The sequence below is a fragment of the Copadichromis virginalis genome, linkage group LG13 (genome assembly GCF_057382275.1).
Source record: "Copadichromis virginalis isolate Kocher_CV1m ecotype Utaka linkage group LG13, C_Virginalis_male_GT1.1, whole genome shotgun sequence".
Lineage (NCBI taxonomy): Eukaryota > Metazoa > Chordata > Actinopteri > Cichliformes > Cichlidae > Copadichromis > Copadichromis virginalis.
The window spans coordinates 24,398,315-24,418,873 of NC_140630.1; the positions used below are offsets into that span (position 1 = coordinate 24,398,315).

The 20,559-nt window shown below is 41.2% G+C and overlaps 1 protein-coding gene across 2 annotated transcripts in view; it reads right to left on the minus strand.

Moving 5' to 3' along the window:
- The window catches only part of arid4b (AT-rich interaction domain 4B), a 38,910-nt gene extending 18,382 nt beyond the window's left edge, over positions 1-20,528 (minus strand). Inside the window, exons 1-5 of one of the 2 annotated variants that reach the window (XM_085478134.1) lie at positions 20,327-20,528; positions 17,967-18,015; positions 5,828-5,938; positions 2,385-2,450; positions 1,943-2,033 (exon numbers count right to left, since the gene is read on the minus strand). In XM_085478134.1, the coding sequence (XP_085334260.1) occupies positions 1,943-2,033; positions 2,385-2,450; positions 5,828-5,938; positions 17,967-17,972 (274 nt within the window). In that variant the 5' untranslated portion in view covers positions 17,973-18,015; positions 20,327-20,528. The remainder of the gene's footprint in view (positions 1-1,942; positions 2,034-2,384; positions 2,451-5,827; positions 5,939-17,966; positions 18,016-20,326) is intronic. The other variant, XM_085478135.1, reaches the window with a different exon arrangement.
- Positions 20,529-20,559: the final 31 nt, after the last annotated feature.

Below are 20,559 nucleotides of genomic sequence, written 5' to 3' on the forward strand. Positions count from 1 at the left end.
AGTTCAGAAAGCAAAAGTAGGTCCAGCCTAGTATTTGTCCTGTGGTTTCTTAGGCTGTGTTCACACTGCAGGCGAAAGCGCATCAAATCCGATTTTTTTGACCCTATGCGACCCATATCCGATCATGGTATGACAGTGTGAACGGCACAAATCCGATATTTTCAAATCCGATCTGGGTCACTTTCGTATGTGGTACTGAATCCGATACATATCCGATGTTTTAGAAAGCGACTGTTGTTTGAACAGTCATGTCGCATTAAATCCGTCTTTTACGTCACCGACACAAGACAGACACCAATTATCAGCGCCCGAGAAGACATCGCAAACGCTTCCTGGCCAATAAGTGTAGATGTTAGTGAAACTGTTGGGAAGACAACGTTGGGGAAACATGAACATTTTATTTTCACGTATATTTTATTTGTACTGTATAATCTGCAGATTCTGACAGAAATCTGCAACTATCCTTTGAAGCACCGCTCCTCTAAAACAGCAATAAGGATAATTATTAGGTTATCTACATTGTTATGTAAATAACAAAACTTAAAGCAAAAATTGGGAAACGTAAAGTCCGAAGTCTTTATATTAAGGCCCATCAGTCAAACAATATCGTTTGCTCTGGGTGTACAGAGCGCGTTGTGTGTGACGTCTTCTTTTGCGCATGCGGGCCGCTTTGAGCATTCACACTAGAGCGCGTTTGCTGTCGCATTTTATTTGTAGTGTGAACAAGCAGACAAAAAAAATCGGATTTGACCATTGAGACCTGCAGTGTGAACGTAGCCTTAGAGTAGTGGTTTACACACTGGCCTAATGGTCCCAGCAGGAGACTCAAATCCCACTGGGGATGAGTCAGGGAGGGCATAAGGTGTAAAATAAATAAATAGTTTTCAACTGAAATATGTGGAGCTACCTGCTGAGGTGAATAAGAGAGCAGCCAAAAGTATCAGCACAGTTAATCTTTCCATGCACTAGGGCTGCCACGATTAGTCGACTAGTCACGATTACGTCGACTATCAAAATCGTCGACGACTGATCTAATAGTCGACGCGTTGTTTGAAGCTTTGTAAGATCACAAAAGCTGCAGGAATAAGTAGCAGGATTTAAGAGTGTAATAACGGACTGAAACAGAAGATGGCAGCACTGCATGTACAAGGATGCCAGCTGCCGTTAAACCCCGAAGAAGAAGAAGTAGCTGTGTCCCAGAATTCATAGCGCAAGCCAGCTCAGTTTCCAACAATGGCGGCAGCTAGTTAGTTTTAATATTACTCTTATTATTCTTTCTGGGTCACAAAATAAACATTCAACATATTTTCAGGCGAGAATGTAGCTGCGTAAACCTCAAATATCTGCTCAGGTTATCAAGACACCACATATTTTCAAAAGCACTCCGACGTTTTCGGAGACGTCTGTTACCCACTAGCTCGATAGCTAGCCGGGGGCAAGGCTCACTAGAGCCCGTGAGAACACCGGACTCCCAGCAAATCGTTTTCAAACCCACCACCGTGTTTCGCTACTCAGGTTAAACATATATATAAGTCACTTAGATAACTTAAAAATGTTATTGTTTGGCTTTTTTTTGTAGTATTTTATTTGTTCCTGAGTAAATCGGTTTGGCTGAGATTAAAGTTATAGTTTTTACACAGCTGAATAAACGTCAAGCAGACAGCTGATTATCAGAAGTGTGAGATGCTCGAGAATTTACTCTGGTGTCCCGTTATGTTTTAGATAGCAAGGAGTTTATTCAACTTCAACGAAATTTAACAAACTATCATCTTGTCTTTATTTTTAGTTAGCACATACCTTAAACACTTAAAGCTGTAAGCTAATGATAGTTATATAAGAGCAGATTTTCTGTCAGTGCAAACATGTTTTTTATGAGGTAGTGGTAGAGTAAAGAAGAGTGTGAGAGGAAGGAGGCAAGGCAGACAGCTTGTTATTGACTTACCAACTGTATATATACTAGCATCGGTCAGCTTATTGATTGTGGCTTCTTGGTAAACTCCATCCTGATTCTTCACCTCCACAACAGCACCCACCTGTGGGACGGATACACTGCTGTTATTCTGCCAGTCAGTGCACTAATTATTATTATATTGTGGTGATAAATCTAAATGATGTATTTTCAAGTAATGAGAAGATGATACTGCTGCTACATAAACCCTTAATGTAGTGAAATTAAATTGCAAAGCTAATGCTTTGCTGCCCCGTGCGCTTTTATGCAAAGGGAGGGTGAAGTGTAGCTTAGATACAAACAGGAGTGAAGCTAAAAATAAATAAATAAAATAAAATAAGGAGTCTTAAATTCAGACAGGAGGGATTCATGACTAATACTGAATAATAATAATAATAATAATAATAATAATAGGTCTCCATCTTTCCTGCCTTACCTTTAGAGGTCCTTTGATGTTTTCATCGTGAACCTCAGCTGTGGTCAGATCTGTTTTAAAGGTCACCTGGGGAAGGTGGGAGGCAACAGTAGAGTAGAATCAGTAACAGCATAAACAAAACAATTACCTAAAGATCTGACCGGATCACACCAATCATCCTGCTTACACAGGCAGCAAGTCTCTCCTAATACTGTAGGACTTTTACACAATGACTGAACCCTCAGTTGATGCCGAACATCTGACCATCCCCCGCTCTCTACATCTGCAACGTCCACCCCCTAAGTGAGCCACGGCAGATCATAATCTGATCACGCTGTGGTAATCTTGTATCTGCATGGCAACCTGGCATTACTGTGAGACAGAAAAGGCCACAAGGCAGGCACACACGCACTTAAGAGCCATCTACTGCCACGTCTTTTCCAGAGAGCATGTGCAAAAGTTTGAAAGCAGCCAGAAGTGCAGGATCTTTTTAGTAGATGTGGGCAGATGGATCCAAATATCAACAGTATCGATACCAACACTAGTATTGGTATCAGATCGATATTAATGTGATAGCATCAATACTTGAAAGTGATCTATTTAACAATGAATAGTTTTAAATGGATCACTTTTGGACAACTGGCATCACTTTTATTGAGAGCATATGCACACAAAAAAATTGTAACATAATTATAATGGAAAACTGGCATCACTTTTATTGACTGTGATTCAGTTTAGAATAAGGTGCTGTACAGAGGAGAGAACGGGGCTAAAAAAAAAAAGTTAAGCACCTCATCCCAGAAAACAAGCCTGCGGGTAACAAATTCAGACAATGCTCGAGTCAGTTTCAAATATAACAACAGCAGAAGCAGCAATCAAGGTCTCGCTGTGAATGCACAATCAAGACAATGAATGAAAGAAATGCATACTGTAAGATTGTCAGGTAATAAAATAGGGGGGGAAATAAAAAGCTTCCTCGGGTAGCATTTCATCAGTTATGGAGATAATAACATTCCCGACTGGGGGAATAAAGGAATCCCTTTCTTCTCTGGGGATGGCAAGAAGCTCGACTCCCCCCAGACTTTAGGTAGGGTGACTCCCGCTGTCCGAGGCCTTGGCTTCAATAACGGCAGAGCGCTCTGACGACTTCCTAACTGCGAGCCGTACACACGGCACAGCCACTTAGGCTTGATAACAAATATTGGAATAAGATATGAAACCATATTTCTGATACAACAGAGCCTCGGCGCAGCAATTTTATGCTGTGAACAGATTTATGAGGAGCCAGTAGTCCTTCATGCTCCGTTTTCTCTCAGCAGGAAACGAGAGCTGTGAGAAGTGACTGCTTTATTCAAGCAAAGGTGGATTCTGTGGCCATAAACAGCTAAAAGGATTTGACACAGTAATAAAGCCCTCCACTGTTCTGATTTTTATATGTTGTTTTTTTCAACATTTATTATTTATGCTGAAAAAGATATGTTTCGGGAGTACACACCTTCACCATTTGTGCCTTTATAAATCTGCTTTTCTTCACCTCACATGTTCGCATCTATTTAATCGACTTTCCCTCCATTACAACTGCCTCGAAGTATCGCTTCGTGCCACACAGCAGGAGCACAGATTAACAGGACAATGACATCAATATTTACCTCCAAAAGTCAAACACCTGGCTGTTTAAATAAGGAAAACCCACATAAATATTTAATCTACAGTAACCTAATCTGAAGCCTAGAAATAGTGTCATTTAAAATGGGGGGGGGGGGGGATAAATAGATAAAAGAGCAATGGTGAAGCTTTCTGGTGCCTTTTTTGCTAAAGCGACATAACCACAAGGATAAAACTGCAGACTTTGTGAGGCACCTCAAATGCACAGAAGTGGAATTTTAATCAGTTTTAGGAAGGTTAGGTTACATCATGAGTGGCATTCACACGACTGAGTTAGTCAGCACTTGTTTGAGCGTGACATTTCTGAAACAGCACCATCCTAAAGAGGAGTGGGCTTTCTCTCAGTGTGGTCTGCAAGTGCTCAAAGAACCGGGAAATGTGTTTAAGAGAAGGAGCTGGTGTTCATCTGTTCTCCACGAGTACTTCAAAGCTGTTAGTACGTGCAGCTTCATCCATTTACTCTTTAAATGAATCAGAAGAACCTCACAACGAGATTTCACAATTGCTTCATCTGAGACACTCTTTTGTTTGCATGCATATAAAAATACTACAAAGACTTATATATAAATACTCAGCATTAGTCCTAACTGCAGTGATTGATACTAACATGGTGTTAATCGGTGTCTTACGTGTTCTCTAGCGCAGCTCAATCTTAACCACGTGTTTGTTTTTTTCCTCCACTAAGCCTTAAAAATCACTCAAAAGACACCGGCGCTGTACGCTGCAAACATCGACTTTGATAAACAAGCAGACAGAGATTAATGAACCAAAGAGCTACGAAGAAATTCATTACAGCGGAATATTCAGACTCACAACGACCACGGAATAATTGCCATGTTTCAACATTTGTGTAACCGAGCTCCACATTCACATCGCAGCTACCCGGGAAAAAACAACAAACCCTACTCTCATCTAATTAGTATGGTAATTAATTTATGAGCTGAGACTGTCCTATTAGATTCATTTCAGCCGGCATCATTTAAACTAAGAACATTGCGTGGTCTACTTTGTCATGGTGTTTGTCCCCCGTCTATGAGACAAAAAGAGGACATTATTTGATGAGTTCAGCTGGTGTGCTGGAATAGCAGAGCATCTCTGCTCTTTTGTCTCTACAGGGGGAACTACAGTGCACTGACACAGTGAAAAAGCCAGCATCCAGTCTTTGTTCCTCCCACACACTCCAGCAGAATGAGAGACAAGCGATCTGTCTCTATTGTATTATCCAGATGCTCCAGCCCCACTGGGAAATGAGATACCGTATTACGTGTATCATGCAAAACCTTCATCAGGAGGGCTGAAAACCAATGGGGAGGCGGCAATCGCTCTCGAGGCCGTGACAAAGCAGAGAAGCTCCGGGTGAGAGGTGCGCTCGAGGATGCAACGGGTACCGGGTGATCTCGCATCTGCCGCAGCTGGGCTCTTGATCGGCCTCTGACTGACGGCGTAAACCAGGTGACGGGCCTCCAGCGTGTGAGCAGCACAGCTGGATTTCTGGCAACACTGGAAATAAGAAACTAATCCTGGTTTGACTGTGGCAGACTCTATTATCTAATAGAAGGATCTTTATCCAATTATCCCAGGCTAACCCGGGCTCTGAAGGAACGTTTTGGATAATGTGTCTGTGTCCAAACCAACAGCTCTGGATGCACAATAAAGCAGTGCTGTGTGATGTTGATTGTAGCCGCTTCACACAAAGACAAGAGCACCCCCCCGGCCCGGCTGCTATCCACTTCATACACAACACAGACAGATAATTAAATATTAATGTTGGATCATAAGCACTTTGAAATATGACTTACCTTGGCCTTGACTAGCCTCTTGGCAGTCTTAATCTTGGCTTCACAGAAAGCCCCTCGGTACTTGGCGCTCACATCCGTCCCTACTGTCAGGTAGGGGGGCTCCTCCAGAGTCTGAAGAAATAAAAAAATGACACAGAGTTCAAACCCTTTTTAATACAATACAACTTAATGACACAGGTGTATTCACAAAGCTAAAGCAGGAGGACGCACACATACAGGCATAACAGAGTCCAGGGCAACGACGCAAAAAACCCACCCGGCTCAGTGATTCATCCATGGAATACACATACCATCTGCTCTGGGTTTTGGAAAACAAGCCTCTGAGGGAGCAAACAAAAAGGCCACTTCACTACAGCTTTGATGCCTACAAAGAAGAAGCTATCCGAAACACACAGCACCATCTTGTGTCATCAATGGTTCAACACCCCCCTCCCCAGCTTCCTCCAAGAACAGATTTGCAGAGGGTAGAGTACACAGAGAAAGCAGACCTTCTGTCTATAGATGGGGGCACATGATGTTTGTGCTTCATACAGTGTGAAGATGAATTTACTGAGGTTGTTTCAGTTAGACTGGAGGAAAAAAGCCCAGCCTAACAGCGGTATATTTAGACATCTTTCTAGAATAAGAACCAAAGTGGGCCACACTTCCTGCTACTCCTGAAAGCAAGGAAAGCAGCTCAAACACATGTAGCACTTCTGCAGTACACTGAAAAAGAAGAAGACCTCTCATCTTGTCTGAATGAAATCAGTGAATGAGCGCCAGATGGAATGGAGATGCTCAAAAAGTAACAAGAACAATCAATTTCAAATGAAGTTATTCACAGCAGGAAGTTGGTTCTGCTCATTACTCATTACCATATAAAACCATTTTCCCTTGCAAATTGTACCTGTTCAATTTCACACGACAAGATGATAACTTGTAAGACTTGGTGAGATGCACACCTCTCCTTTTTTTTTCCCTTTTATTGCGACATTTTCATTTTCTACGCTTTAAGAGATTCAAACCACATAATTTGTGGGGGCTGTTCATAACAGTTGTTCATTGTTCCCACGAGGAGAGCAAAGAGTGCACAGGTTGTCATTCCAGCTAAAAACTACACCAGCGGTTAGCTGTACTTGAAGCAGTGAAGAGGAACTAATTGCTAACGCCAGCTGCATGCAGTCCACCATGGCACATACTTGTGTCATGACCGAACCACTTTTTCAGGCCTGATATGCTCCAAAGTCCTAATCCTGTCAGGATGCTTGGTAATTTGTGAGCTTTACAAATCTCAATCCTAATTAGAACCTTAGCTTATTGTAACCTATCGAGCTCAGAAATGCCTAAAATGACCTGCTTCCATGGAGTGACATGGAAATGGGGGAAAAAACTAAACTCAGAGGACTTCCGCATTGATGGAGTGCACAGAAGAAGCGAGCACAGCGGCTCTGGGAGAAGCAGCTGCTACTTCAACGTTCTGCAGGTGCACGGCGCCTTGTGCTGTTGGCTGCATCTCGCCTTTGAAACGTGTGTGATTTGTTTAAGCAAAAACAAGTGACAGACTGACAACTTCCTGCTACCATATCACACAAACTAGGCAGAACAGTGAAGACATTATAAACACAGAAAACACTCATACTGCTCTAACTATCAGTAATTAGTGGTCAAACATGTAACTGCCTGCACTTTAATGGGTTTTTATTGCTATTAGATGTAGGCCTGCATTAGAATTGCCTGTAGAGCTGTCTTCAGGACATGGTGTTAATTAGTTTGTCCCGTAGAGTTAAAATCCTCCTCCTTCTTCTTTCGGCTGCAGCCTTTAGGGGTCGTCACAGCGGATCATCTGCCCCCATCCCACACTAACCCTCTGCATGTCCTCATTCACTACATCTACTACGTATTTTTCTTGTGCCTGGGAGCTCCATCTTCCACATCTTTTGTCCAAAATATCCACTATCCTCCTCTGCACATTTCCAAAGCATCTCAACCATGCCTGCCTAACTTTGTCTTCAAACCACTCAAACTGAGTTAAACACTGAAAAGATTATTTTCACAATGGTTGATTATTTACAAATGGTTGGATATATGGCCCCCAAAATCCCTCCAGAATTCTCTAACCCAAATTACCATGAGGGGGTAGAAACAGTATATGTGAGCGGTGTCAAACATGCAGCCCGCAGGCCAGTGTGGGCCTGCCACAGGGTCTAATCTGGCCCACTTGTAGTGTAAAATTTACAGTCATAGCTTTAATATCTTAACTTTACTACACAGGCTCGCATTACAAATTATTTCTTGATTTCAGCCTGACAGATATGATTTTTTTTTTTTTAATCCAATACCGATATTTGGAGATTTAAAAATCTGATATTCCAAGTGGATTATATTTATTTATTTTTCCTTTCAGAAACACAAAACATTAAACAGATTTCCCCGTTTATACTCTTGATTGTTGTGTCTGTGGCGTTCAAACCCCATGTGCTGCCTACAGGAAATCTGCAGGCTGCCCTCTAGTGGACAAGCTATGCAACATCAGTACTTGTAACATCGTAGAGTGTTTCTTCAGTCTCTTTAAAAAAAAAAAAGATTTACCAACCGCTATAAATGCAGAACGATCAACAAATAGCTAAATAATAAAGCTGATAATATCGGTCTGCCGATAAATCGGTCCTAATAAGACGTGTTGTTGAAACCGCACTTATTCTAATTATTCTAATTCTGAATGTTTATATCTTTACTTGAAAAGAAAGACAGGTTATTATACAATCATTTCACTCTTGCAGCTCATTTTAGCCATATGTGGCCTATTAGCTAAAGCGAGTCTGCCATCCCTTGTATACCGTATATAAATATTATGCTAATATGTAACAACAGAAGGTGATATTTCAAATAATCATCAGAAATAATCACTCTCCTGGAAACTTTACAAAAATAACTGAAGCTTGCAGCTTAGCAAATTTGCATCTTTTATGTGAAATGCTGGTAAGCTTTTCTAGTCAAACCAGAACAGGCGGCCTCGTCTCCACACTCTCTGGGATTCTGACAGATGGGATTCGGGGGCAGAGTCCAGCGCCCTCCAGCCTCTCTACCTCTCCGATAAACACCTCATAAGTCTGTAGCAGTCTGGCCTGAGCACCAGCGGCCCTAGCCAACTATGGGTTTACATGACGCAGCAGCCATTTCCACTGTCTCACCAACTCTCTTGTCAGTCACGGCTGTGCCACAAAGCTGTACCACTACAGTCTTCAGACCAGTGTTCAGCCTCCTCTTTCATACTATTACAGGTCTCCTTTTGTCCTCTACGCACTAACCCATTTCCTTTCTTTTTTCTTTTTTTTTAAAAGGAGAAGTCATACTAGGGGACTCAGAAAGGGCAGTTTGGGTTATCTCAACAGCTGCGCTAGCCAAATATGCACAACCTAACCAGACAGGGCTAACAACACACTACTGAGGCCTGAATTACATTTGTCATGCTCACATTCCAACACAAACAGAGGAGAGTTTGTTGTTTCCACCGATAATGCCCTGCCGCCCTGCACTGAACCACAACTATGAAAAGAAAACTCCATTCCTCGGATTAGATTGCTATTTGGCCTACAGCTGTCTGGAGAAAAACACTGACTACTTCTATTTATTTTATTTTCATTGCTTCTGCCAGTGCTGAATGATCTTGTGTTGTTTCCCCCGCTCAGAAGATCAACCAGTCAAGATGACTAAACTCAAAGAAGTGGAATTCCTATGCCTTTGGGATGTGAAACATCCTCTCGTCAACTCATAACAACATCATGCACCTAATGAGAACGGCTCTTTCCCAAGATTCTGTCATAAAAAAAAGACAAAAAAAAGGACTGAACAGTATTTATGATAAGCCTTAAGCGCCACTTCAGCCACTACATGCAGAAAGTCAGCATGATGATAGCAGCAGCACTACAATCAAGACCAGCTCTCTGGCTATTCACCTAGCGCTACTGATGTGGAAAATACTCTCCAGGCACATGTGCTTGATTAAACACATACAAATGTGAGTTGGCATGGGGTGACAAAACGCACCTGCGGCTACCTTTCATAGAAATACGCACCAACTCCTCCAAAAGCTGCACTCTGGCTTCGAGAGGGAAAATAATGATGTCCAAGTTGTAATTATTAGTATGCTCTACTTGGCTATCAGTCAAACATGCACACCCAGGATAATAGCCTTATGTGTAATCATGCCTTAAAAGCTTTTTTTCCCTCCACAATGAGCCATCTAAAAGAAATACCAGAGGTGAATGTGCACCACTGTTATTGGTCATAAAGTACTTCTGTCTCGGATAGAGTACGAGTGCTTCACTGATTACTGATCATCCAAAAACCTATTCGACGTTTAAGCTGTTCTGGTCGGAAAACAAAAGATATCGGTACATTAAGACAGAGCTTTGAAATCATCGCCGCTTTAACCAAAAATAAAGCAGTCTGGAGTGACACTGACAGCGGCAGAATGAGATCAGTTTCTACTCAATAAAGACTCGGGTCATGAAAAATTTAACAGCCGGCTCCATGGTTGAAAATAAGCTGCTGCTTATGGCGCATTTCTTAGACAGCCTTAGTGACTATAGCATTTTCGTTCTACAACTCAGTAAAAATAAAATAAAATAAAAATCCTGGCAGCTATCAAAAGGTTAAAGCTCCAGTGCTGATGGTATGGTGGGAGGTAATGCATACATAGGGCCTCACTTTATAGGGACACTGGTAAGTCTCCATGGATTTCTTAAAAGCCCACAGACTCTGGACACACGCAGTCTTCTGTATATCACTCTCTACTAGGGCTGCACGATTAATCGTTAGAAAATCGCAATCTCGATTCACACTTATGTGCGATCTCATTTCCAAATGACAATGATTTAAAAAAAGAAAAAGAAAAAGAAAAAAAAAGACAACGACGACTGTACCGCATTTTGATCCGGGACGTAATCTGCATGAAAACAAGCCTCACTCTTCCTGCTCAACAAATGACAAGGGCGGAGCCTTATACCACGTGATACAGAAGCTGTGCCGCGTGATGCTAAAATTAGCAGGGGAAAAAACAACGGAGAGCACGTCAGGGATGACGAGAAAGTGACAGGAGAAAATCCGTCCCGGTCAACCACCCAAACATCAACAACGGGAACCTTATACAGCGCTTCCCTATACACGTCGAACTCCCGCAGGCACAAAGAAATTACGGAGGCTATCACTTATCACCTGACCAAAGATATGGCTCCCATCAACACTGTGCAAAACGAGGGATTTAGGAAAATGATCAACACCCTAGACAAACGCTACACAGTGCCGTCCCGCAACTATTTTTCTATTGTTGCACTACCTGCTCTATACATGCAGTGTCGAGCAACGGTGGAGACGGAATTTCAAGCAGTACAACATTTTGCGGCAACAACAAAACGTGAGACATTTGTTGTTTTTATGTTTATTTATTGTTTTTATGTTCAGTCTCAACTGTTACGAAGTTGATGTGCAGTTAATAAGTGCAATAAATATTTATACTGGAAAAGAAAATCGTGAGAGAATCGTGATCTCAATTCTAAGCCAAAAAATCGTGATTCTCATTTTATGCAAAATCGTGCTCTCTACCATTGATTCTTCTCATGGAAAAGCAACCCAGAGATACGGAAAGGTGGGTCAGTGTAGCACTATACCAACCACACTGCATACTGTGCAGCACAGACTGAACAGCAGACCTGTGTAGGTACATTTAGTTCATCAGTGCAGACACTGCAGCAGATGAAAAAGAGGAAGAGGACCCAGGAAGTTTCCTTTCCACTTCCAACATGGAGAGCGTAAGGTAGCCTATAACAGCAGAAGCATGGTTAATCTTGCTCTCACAAAGCCATGAATGATTTATTTGTTTAAAAAAAATAATGCCCAAATACTGCCAGACAATAAAAGGTTATCTAGTATTTAGTTTAATAAGATATTATTCATCTACCAAGGGTGCACCAATGACTCCGTCTCATTTATTCTTCTTGACCACAAATTCAGTCACACAAATTCAAAATACAACAAGACACATCGCATGACAGATTATTTCTGCACCAAAAAAAGACTTTTTCAAAAAAAATAAAATAAATAAAAAATCACCAACTGTGAAATTCTGGGCTGATATTAATGTTTAAAAAACAATTTGGCCAAAAGATGATACCAGTGTTTTTGTTATGTAATTCCCTTTTGTGCCAAGACAACAGAGAAATTAAAAAATAAAATAAAATAAATTGACAAATAACAATGCTTTTTAAAGTCTTTCAGCTCTTTGTCTCACTGTCTTTGAACATTTAACTAGCCACAAATTGCAACAAAAGAAATAAAGACGGTGACAAAAAAAAGTTGCAAATGAAACACTACTACACACAGATATTTGCAATTATTTGAGCTGATTCAACTTGCAGTCGAATATATATATGTGATTAACTTATAATTGACAATGCAATATATTGCATTATCTTATTATGTGTAATCTAATTAAAAAAGATATACGAGTTAAAGTAGCATTAAAAATTTAAATTTAACTAAAGGAGCATTCTCCTGAACAATCATTGACATACAGGACACTTTCCTGACATGACTTCATGGTAAATGGTAAATAAAATGGTAAATGGCCTGTATTTATATAGCGCTTTTCTAGTCCCTAAGGACCCCAAAGCGCTTTACATATCCAGTCATCCACCCATTCACGCACACATTCACACACTGGTGATGGCAAGCTACATTGTAGCCACAGCCACCCTGGGGCGCACTGACAGAGGCGAGGCTGCCGGACACTGGCGCCACCGGGCCCTCTGACCACCACCAGTAGGCAACGGGTGAAGTGTCTTGCCCAAGGACACAACGACCGAGACTGTCCAAGCCGGGGCTCGAACCGGCAACCTTCCGATTACAAGGCGAACGCCCAACTCTTGAGCCACGATCGCCCCTTCATTTCCAAGAGTCACATGATTTGTCTCTTGTCTTTCCTGTAGCTAACAAGGCCTTCTCCTCATCATCGCCACCTTTAGGTCAACGCATTGGGGCTTTTGTCATTTGAATACGTTTTTATTCCCTTTTAGGGTTGACCTGCAACTGTTAACTTAGCTAACGTAACAGCCTACTGTTACCAGTAACCATTCTAAACACATATAAAAATAACAGGTTGTTTTTTAAGGCATGGCCTGAACAATGCAGCTACACTGTGTGGTTGAGCGAACAGAAGAGCAGATACTGTCTGATGAAAATCTCACAGTGATGCGACTAAAAATAATTTAGGTCCCATCCAAAAAGAATTTAAGACAATTCATACCATTTGAAAAATATAATAGAGCGTATTGTCAATCAAACAGTTTATAGATGCTCACACTGTCCTCTAAGAAGAAGAGCTCTAATTAGGCACTTTAAGTGAAAACACCTGTGCCGGCTGTGCGTGCGTGTGGGCGACACTTTAAGACTTCAAATCCACAACAAATTCAAACTATGAAACAGTAATACTGATTAACCTGGCAAAGATATTGTGAATACTTTCTAATTTACTTACATACTTTTATATATTTAAAACATGACTTATGTAGAGCTGTTCTCATTGAAATACAGTATCAGAATATTAAAAACCACTGTTAATTAGCCGAACTCTGATGATGTGAACCCAGATCAGATTTAAAATTGAAACGACAGGAAGCTGCTTGCTGTTCAGATCTCAGAGTCTCTTTCTTTTTTCCACTTCACACCATCACAGAAACTCACACACTTTGTATTTGTGAGACATAAAAAATTAATAAATAAAGAAACTGTTGCCATTTCCCAGAGTACTGTGAATCAATACATGTAAAATGACACACATGCTAGTTTGAATGTGGTTTGATTTAGTTTAGGTTTATTTTATTTTAGGCTGTATAGGATGACATAAAACACAAATGTCTCAGTCTATTAAGATTACTGGCACATCTAAATCTAAAATCTATTATATTTATCCAAGAGAATTACAATGCTTTAATGACTGTAGCATCTCTGAAATATTATAAACAATAGTTTTACACCCATTATACTGTACTGTGGTGCTCACAGGCCAAACAAAGGAACATGCAAGAGGCACGCAGGAAAGAATTAAGCACCCTCCCAGCCTAGCTCACACGTACAATAATCCTGCTGTGAATCACCTCTTTGTCCAAACCAGAGTCGCCACAATTCCAGTGACTGGTGCTTCAGCAGGAGTTGCCCTGGCAATGCCATGGCAGCTCTGAACTAGAAAAAAAAATTGCAATCTTAATACTTTTTGTTTACGCACTCACTCCCCCACATTTAGGGCATTCACCATATTCACGCTTCCTGTGCGATCAGCAGCAGTTTAATCTACTTCGAGAATTTCAGTGCTTCTGAATTTAGTTTTTTTTTTTTTTTTATATTTAAAAAAAATTAAACAAGTCTTTATCAGACACCCTTTTTCTAATAAAGCATATGGACAGACCCTTGATGATAAAACACTGATCAACAGGTACAATTCAACATCAGATTAACAGACTGGAAAACTTTTCTTCTCGACTAAAACTGTACAGTTTACAGCTCTATGGGTAAACTTATCTACATACTAGGGCTGCACGATTTTGCATAAAATGAGAATCACGATTTTTTGGCTTAGAATTGAGATCACGATTCTCTCACGATTTTCTTTTCCAGTATAAATATTTATTGCACTTATTAACTGCACATCAACTTCGTAACAGTTGAGACTGAACATAAAAACAACAAATGTCTCACGTTTTGTTGTTGCCGCAAAATGTTGTACTGCTTGAAATTCCGTCTCCACCGTTGCTCGACACTGCATGTATAGAGCAGGTAGTGCAACAATAGAAAAATAGTTGTGGGACGGCACTGTGTAGCGTTTGTCTAGGGTGTTGATCATTTTCCTAAATCCCTCGTTTTGCACAGTGTTGATGGGAGCCATATCTTTGGTCAGGTGATAAGTGATAGCCTCCGTAATTTCTTTGTGCCTGCGGGAGTTCGACGGGTATAGGGAAGCGCTGTATAAGGTTCCCGTTATTGATGTTTGGGTGGTTGACCGGGACAGATTTTCTCCTGTCACTTTCTCGTCATCCCTGACGTGCTCTCCGTTGTTTTTTTTCTGCTAATTTTAGCATCACACCACGGCTTCTGTATCACGTGGTATAAGGCTCCGCCCTTGTCATTTGTTGAGCAGGAAGAGTGAGGCTTGTTTTCATGCAGATTACGTCCCGGATCAAAATGCGGTACAATCGTCGTTGTCTTTTTTTTTTTTTTTTTTTTTTTTAAATCGTTGTCATTTGGAAATGAGATCGCACATAAGTATGAATCGAGATCGCGATTTTCTAACGATTAATCGTGCAGCCCTACTACATACTAGCAAGTATTCCTAACAGAGTATTAACTGAAAATCTCTCAGCAATGTTGAATGAAAGGTACACTGAAACTGAGTTACAAATCAAGCTAAGTGAGTGTAAATGTAAAAAAGTATAATCAGTATAATTGGTTACATTCACAGCTACTTGCGCTATTATTTTTTAAGTGTCGCTACTGAGACCAGGACCCAAGTGAAGTAATATAAACAGTTGAGTGAATGTCACTTAAAGATACAACGTTGAAATTTAAGTACAGCTAAAAATCATGAATGAACAGGCTGACTTTACTTTTACTTTATGCATTTTTTAAACATATAAAAATGTAAGTACTGTATTTTTACAAAGAATGACTATATTGTTTGTATCCAGATCTACGTAATACTAACCAAAAGTGAACCATAGCTTTTAAATGTGATCATGAGGTGTACTTTTCAAAGCACATTAGACAGCCTACTGTACCTGACCTCCTGAGTCCATCTTCTCAAATGCAAAAATAGGAACCAAATGACTGCACTGCATACAGTTTACGGCCACAGAAATAACTAATTTCACTGTAACAGCAAAATCTGCATACTCACTGCTTTGACACAACAGAGCAACTCTGGACTAGAACTGCAGTTCAAGTTTATAAAGGACAGATTTAAAAGGGGATGGTCAAACTTAAAAGCCGAGCTCTCCTGATATTCCTAAAATGTAACTCAAAAACATCTTTCATCAGACCTCCCCTGCCTCATTCTTACACACCCAGCACCTCCAGTTTGCAAGCCATGCTTTTTTTTATTATTGATTTTCCAGTTTTATGACCATGTAATAAAAACACTGACAAAGTTGTTTGGAAAAATATGGAAAACTTCCTCTTTATAAGATCAAACTGTGATGAAAATAAAGTCGGAAAAGTACTTTTCCTGTAGTGTTGTTTTGTCGTATAGAATATATAGAAAATCAACGTTTTCACTGTTGTGTGAGTTTAAGCTTTACACAATTACACTCACACACAATCAAACCCTTTTGTTGTTATTAACAAAAGCGACGAATGTCCTTAATATTACTGACTGTGGTTGAATTTAGAGTGGTCCGCTGCTATTGATACTACTACATAAAAGGAGAAGCTTAATGTATTCCACTTCTTTTATAACAAATTTATTAAGGATTTAAACAAACATCCAACACTTCTAACTTCTTATAATGGGTCTAATCTGTACAGCATTTCATCTTACACACTGTATTACAGCAGTGTGTGTGTGTGCGCGCGCAGCTGGTGAAGAAAGCCTGCAGACCATGAGCCTAAGTGACATATAACGCTAAGTGAACATAATGAAAAGTTGTCCTACTTACAGAGCAATTTACAGTTTAGGCATTGAGCAGATGCTCATACACACAGCGGTAAAATGAGTGAGCACTCCTCTAGCATCAATAGAGCCACACAAACTCAGAGCGCTGTGAAAACAACAAATGCTACAACATTAAACAGAAAATGTCAGTGTGGGAACATCACTGCTTTCAGCTGACGCGTGGATGTGAACATTTAAGCATAATAATCATCTACTAGAGGCCTACTGCAACCCATGTGGAAACAACAATAACTGCAAAATGGTCACAGTTACTAATAGCACCATGTTTCATGAGTTTTTATATGTTTAGCTTTATTCAAAGAGACGTCGGGGAAATTAAGCAGCAAAAGGCCAACATAACATGCGAGTCAGGCGGTATCTGCTAAAGTCACGTTTTTCCTCAGTGTGCATCTCGGCTTATTGAAGTGCATTTCCAGTATTGGCAATCAAAACTCCTCTCGCCACACAAATAGGTCATTATATAATCGCAGACCACCCAGTAGCTTAAGTTAGCGTTACCACTAGGACAACCAACAGAAAGAGTTTGGATGTAGACAAACATATCAAAGTGGCATCTATCTTTGTATCCCCCTGCTCTTTCTGCTTGCACTTTAATAACTGGATAATTTGGCTGAAGGTGACATGTTTATTAGTGGGTGGCGGTTTGGTCCGATTAACCACAACAAGCATAACAAAGTAGCTAATCATTACCAGAGCTGCTTGTAATGTGGCCACTATCAACTCTCCGATCACAAAGCCTGGCAACTTCTTGTTCTACTTGGTTTATGTTCCTCACACATCACTATTACCTTACATGAGTCAGGAAACAAAAACAAACAAACACAAAAAACTCATGTGCGTTATACTAATTGCTCTGCAGGTTACGAGGCAGCATAATGACTCATGTGGCAACAAATGATAAGTTAGGACACTGCCTGCAGTCATAACTGCAGCTATAACACGAGAATAAATAGCTCAAATCACTGAGAGAGACAGCTGTGTTTTTTCAGGCTAAATAAGGCTGAAGAAAACAATGTCATGACCAAGTTTTTCTTAAATCTCATCATGAAGTTCACAAGCCACACCTTTGGTATAAATTTAGAGCCACATACACATACATCACTTCACATCCACGCCCTCTCGTCTTATAATTCAATGCCAACACATAACAAAGCACAACATTAATATTACAATTTTCAATTTGCATTTGCAAAGCAAGCTGAAGACACTAGAAACTCAACATCGGGGACATCAAACAATTGTATTAGTCTGGCCTTTATCCAGGACGCTGTGTTTACATTTACATTTAATAGGAAGATCCAACCGTTTAATTCCTCTGGTTAAGTCGTGTTTACATAAGAGCTGAATGAAACTGAGCTGCAGAAGTAGTAGAGCTAATGGGAGCTTCCCCGTGCTACTGAGCACATGCAAGATAAAAAAAAAAAATATGAATGAACATACCTTCATCTCTCTATGAGTCCTCTAGGTGACCAGTTTAACGGATCCCAAGCTGGAAAAACAAAAAGGTAGGAGAAGCTGTTAGAAATTTCAGAGAGTGCCAACTTATGTCTGCCACAACAAGACACGATTATGTTATGATGACATCACTTCTTCTGCTACACTGCTGGATGCAATGAAGAAAAAGCTGGGCGGTAGATGCTCACTTTAAACGGCTTGGGGAAAAAACATCGACGACTGCACACGAAACATCTTTCTTTTCTTTACATCCTGCAACACATCTGCTCGAGAAAGAGACAGACAAGGGTGTGTGTATGTGTGTGTACGGGAGCTTTCCAGTCCAATAATATGTGTTGCAAAGTACACCGTGGCAGGCTGATCGCTCATTCGCAGAGCCTTTAAAGCCGTTTATGTAATGCCCAGCGCACACTGTTGTAAGTCAGTCAGTCAGCGCTAGTCAGCCAGACTTGGCTTGTGACTAAGAACGGCGAGCACAAACAAAGTAACTAGTCGCTACTCGAAGCAAAGGCTTCCTCTGTGTGTGTGTCTGTTTGTGTGCACAGATGGATAATATTGTAGCTGTTTAATGGAGTGATGGACAGTGTTAACAGCCGCACGGCGCTCGTTTCTCCGAGTACACGGCAGCGTGGTGTGCCTGCTGTCTGCACTGCACTGACTATACCAACGCTACAGCAGAGGATGACGCCATTTCTGTAGCTGACAGTAAGCTAGAAAAGGAGAACAGTTGAGCAGGCAAACACTGGGAAAATCCAGGGAACCGCGGTCGCAAGTCACCTGCCCGTGTCACGGCCATTTCTCTCATCGGAGACTGGGATAACGCTGTGTTTTTTGTTACAGGAAAACTGCACCGAGACCATCCATTTTCGTTTTCGCTTCTCTCTCTCCCTCGGTGTCGGTGCACTGCTCTCTGCGGAGAGTGCGCTCGACGGCAATAAATAAATAAATAAATAAAATATATATAAATGTAGAGCGAGGGGGCGAGATAATAACACAGTAGCTAGACCCCAAAAACCTTTACAGATATGTCATATCACCGCCCTGGTAGTACAAAACACGTCAAGTTGAGCCCCCCCGAAAAAAGAAAAAAAGTGAAGCTCGGCCGTGCAGACCGATTGGAAGTCACTTTCTGAACGGAATGCTCTACTGTGGCATTTCGCTGAACGTTCACGGAGCAGCGATGAGTGGAGATTTGCTCCCGACAAAGAAACAAGTCGACGAAACGGTTCGCAACAAGGTCAAGCTCGAAGACTTGCAACGCAGCAACATCGCGTTAATCCCCCCCCCCCCCAAAATCACCACCACCACACAATTTTATTGTTGTAACACAAGCCAAGGTCGCAGTCCTCCTTTGGTTTAGTTCACGGAGGATACAATGTCATCCGCCCCAGACAATTTGCTAGACCGAGCCGATGCGAGTGAGTGGACTGACCACCACTGCTAGCACCATTCCCAACAACGTTAACACACTCGTACAAGCTTCGAGACTCGGTAGTCTTTTCTCCTGTTCTAAAAGCTGCTACAGTGATTAACTAGAGCGTCGAGCTCATTTAAACCTCTCCACTAGTGATTCACGTCCAAGCAGTTTGTTACTTAACATACGTAACATAATAATAACCACAAAAAAAATACTGGTCAAGCACCCACAACACCGAGAATAACAAGTCATCACTAGCAGTAGGTGGGGAAATATGGATAACCTTTGAGCTGATTTTTATCCCCACAACTGATCAAATGGGCGAGTTCCTTGATACACGGTAGCTCCAACCTACATTGGACAAGTCAGTCGTGAGGAGCCAGACGTTACTGGTGGCACAAAAGGAAAGCCTGACAATGCATTTTACCTCCGTTTAACTATATCGTCCGCCCGCTGCTCGACAGATCTCGTCACGCTAATAAGAACTCACCGATTGTTTCGGGTAATATCACTTTTTTTGTTTAAATGGCTATTCGCGAGCACCGTGGCAGGCGCTACTCGACGACAGCGTCCCCGAGGATTCCTCCGCTCAACAACACAACACTCCGGAGCCTGTCCAGCACACTTGAAACTATTCAGCCACGGAGTAGCATAACCTTTCACTGCGCTCATCCGCCTAATTTGGCTGGCTACGGCTTAACTTTGTTATCGAACTGAACAAGTTTTTTTTTCCTTTTCTTTTTTTAATCTGCAGGTTTCTACTGCCCTGTCGCCAAATTCATTCATTCCTCTAAACCACCCTCCCTAAACACAACACAGCATTAGTTAACAAGTTAGCTAACGTCAAGGTTGGCTTGATAGCAGCAGGGAAGCAAGCTAGTAAAATGTTCTAAATAGCAACGGCTCTGCCGAACAAAAGCAGGCTCACCTATGCTGTCAAGTTGAAAAACACCTCTGGTTTTCGACGAAAGTGGATTAGTAATCCATAGGAACATTTATGAGAAAAATGCGACAGATTTAAACGTCGTCCACCGATTGATGTTGGATGCGGATGGGTAAAAGTCGTTTTCGCAGAGCTGCTGTTTGCCTTGTTGAGTAGCTCCTCTAGCCTAGCTCTTTCTGTGATCCTTCCCCCTCCTCCTGAGAATGATTGACGGGTAT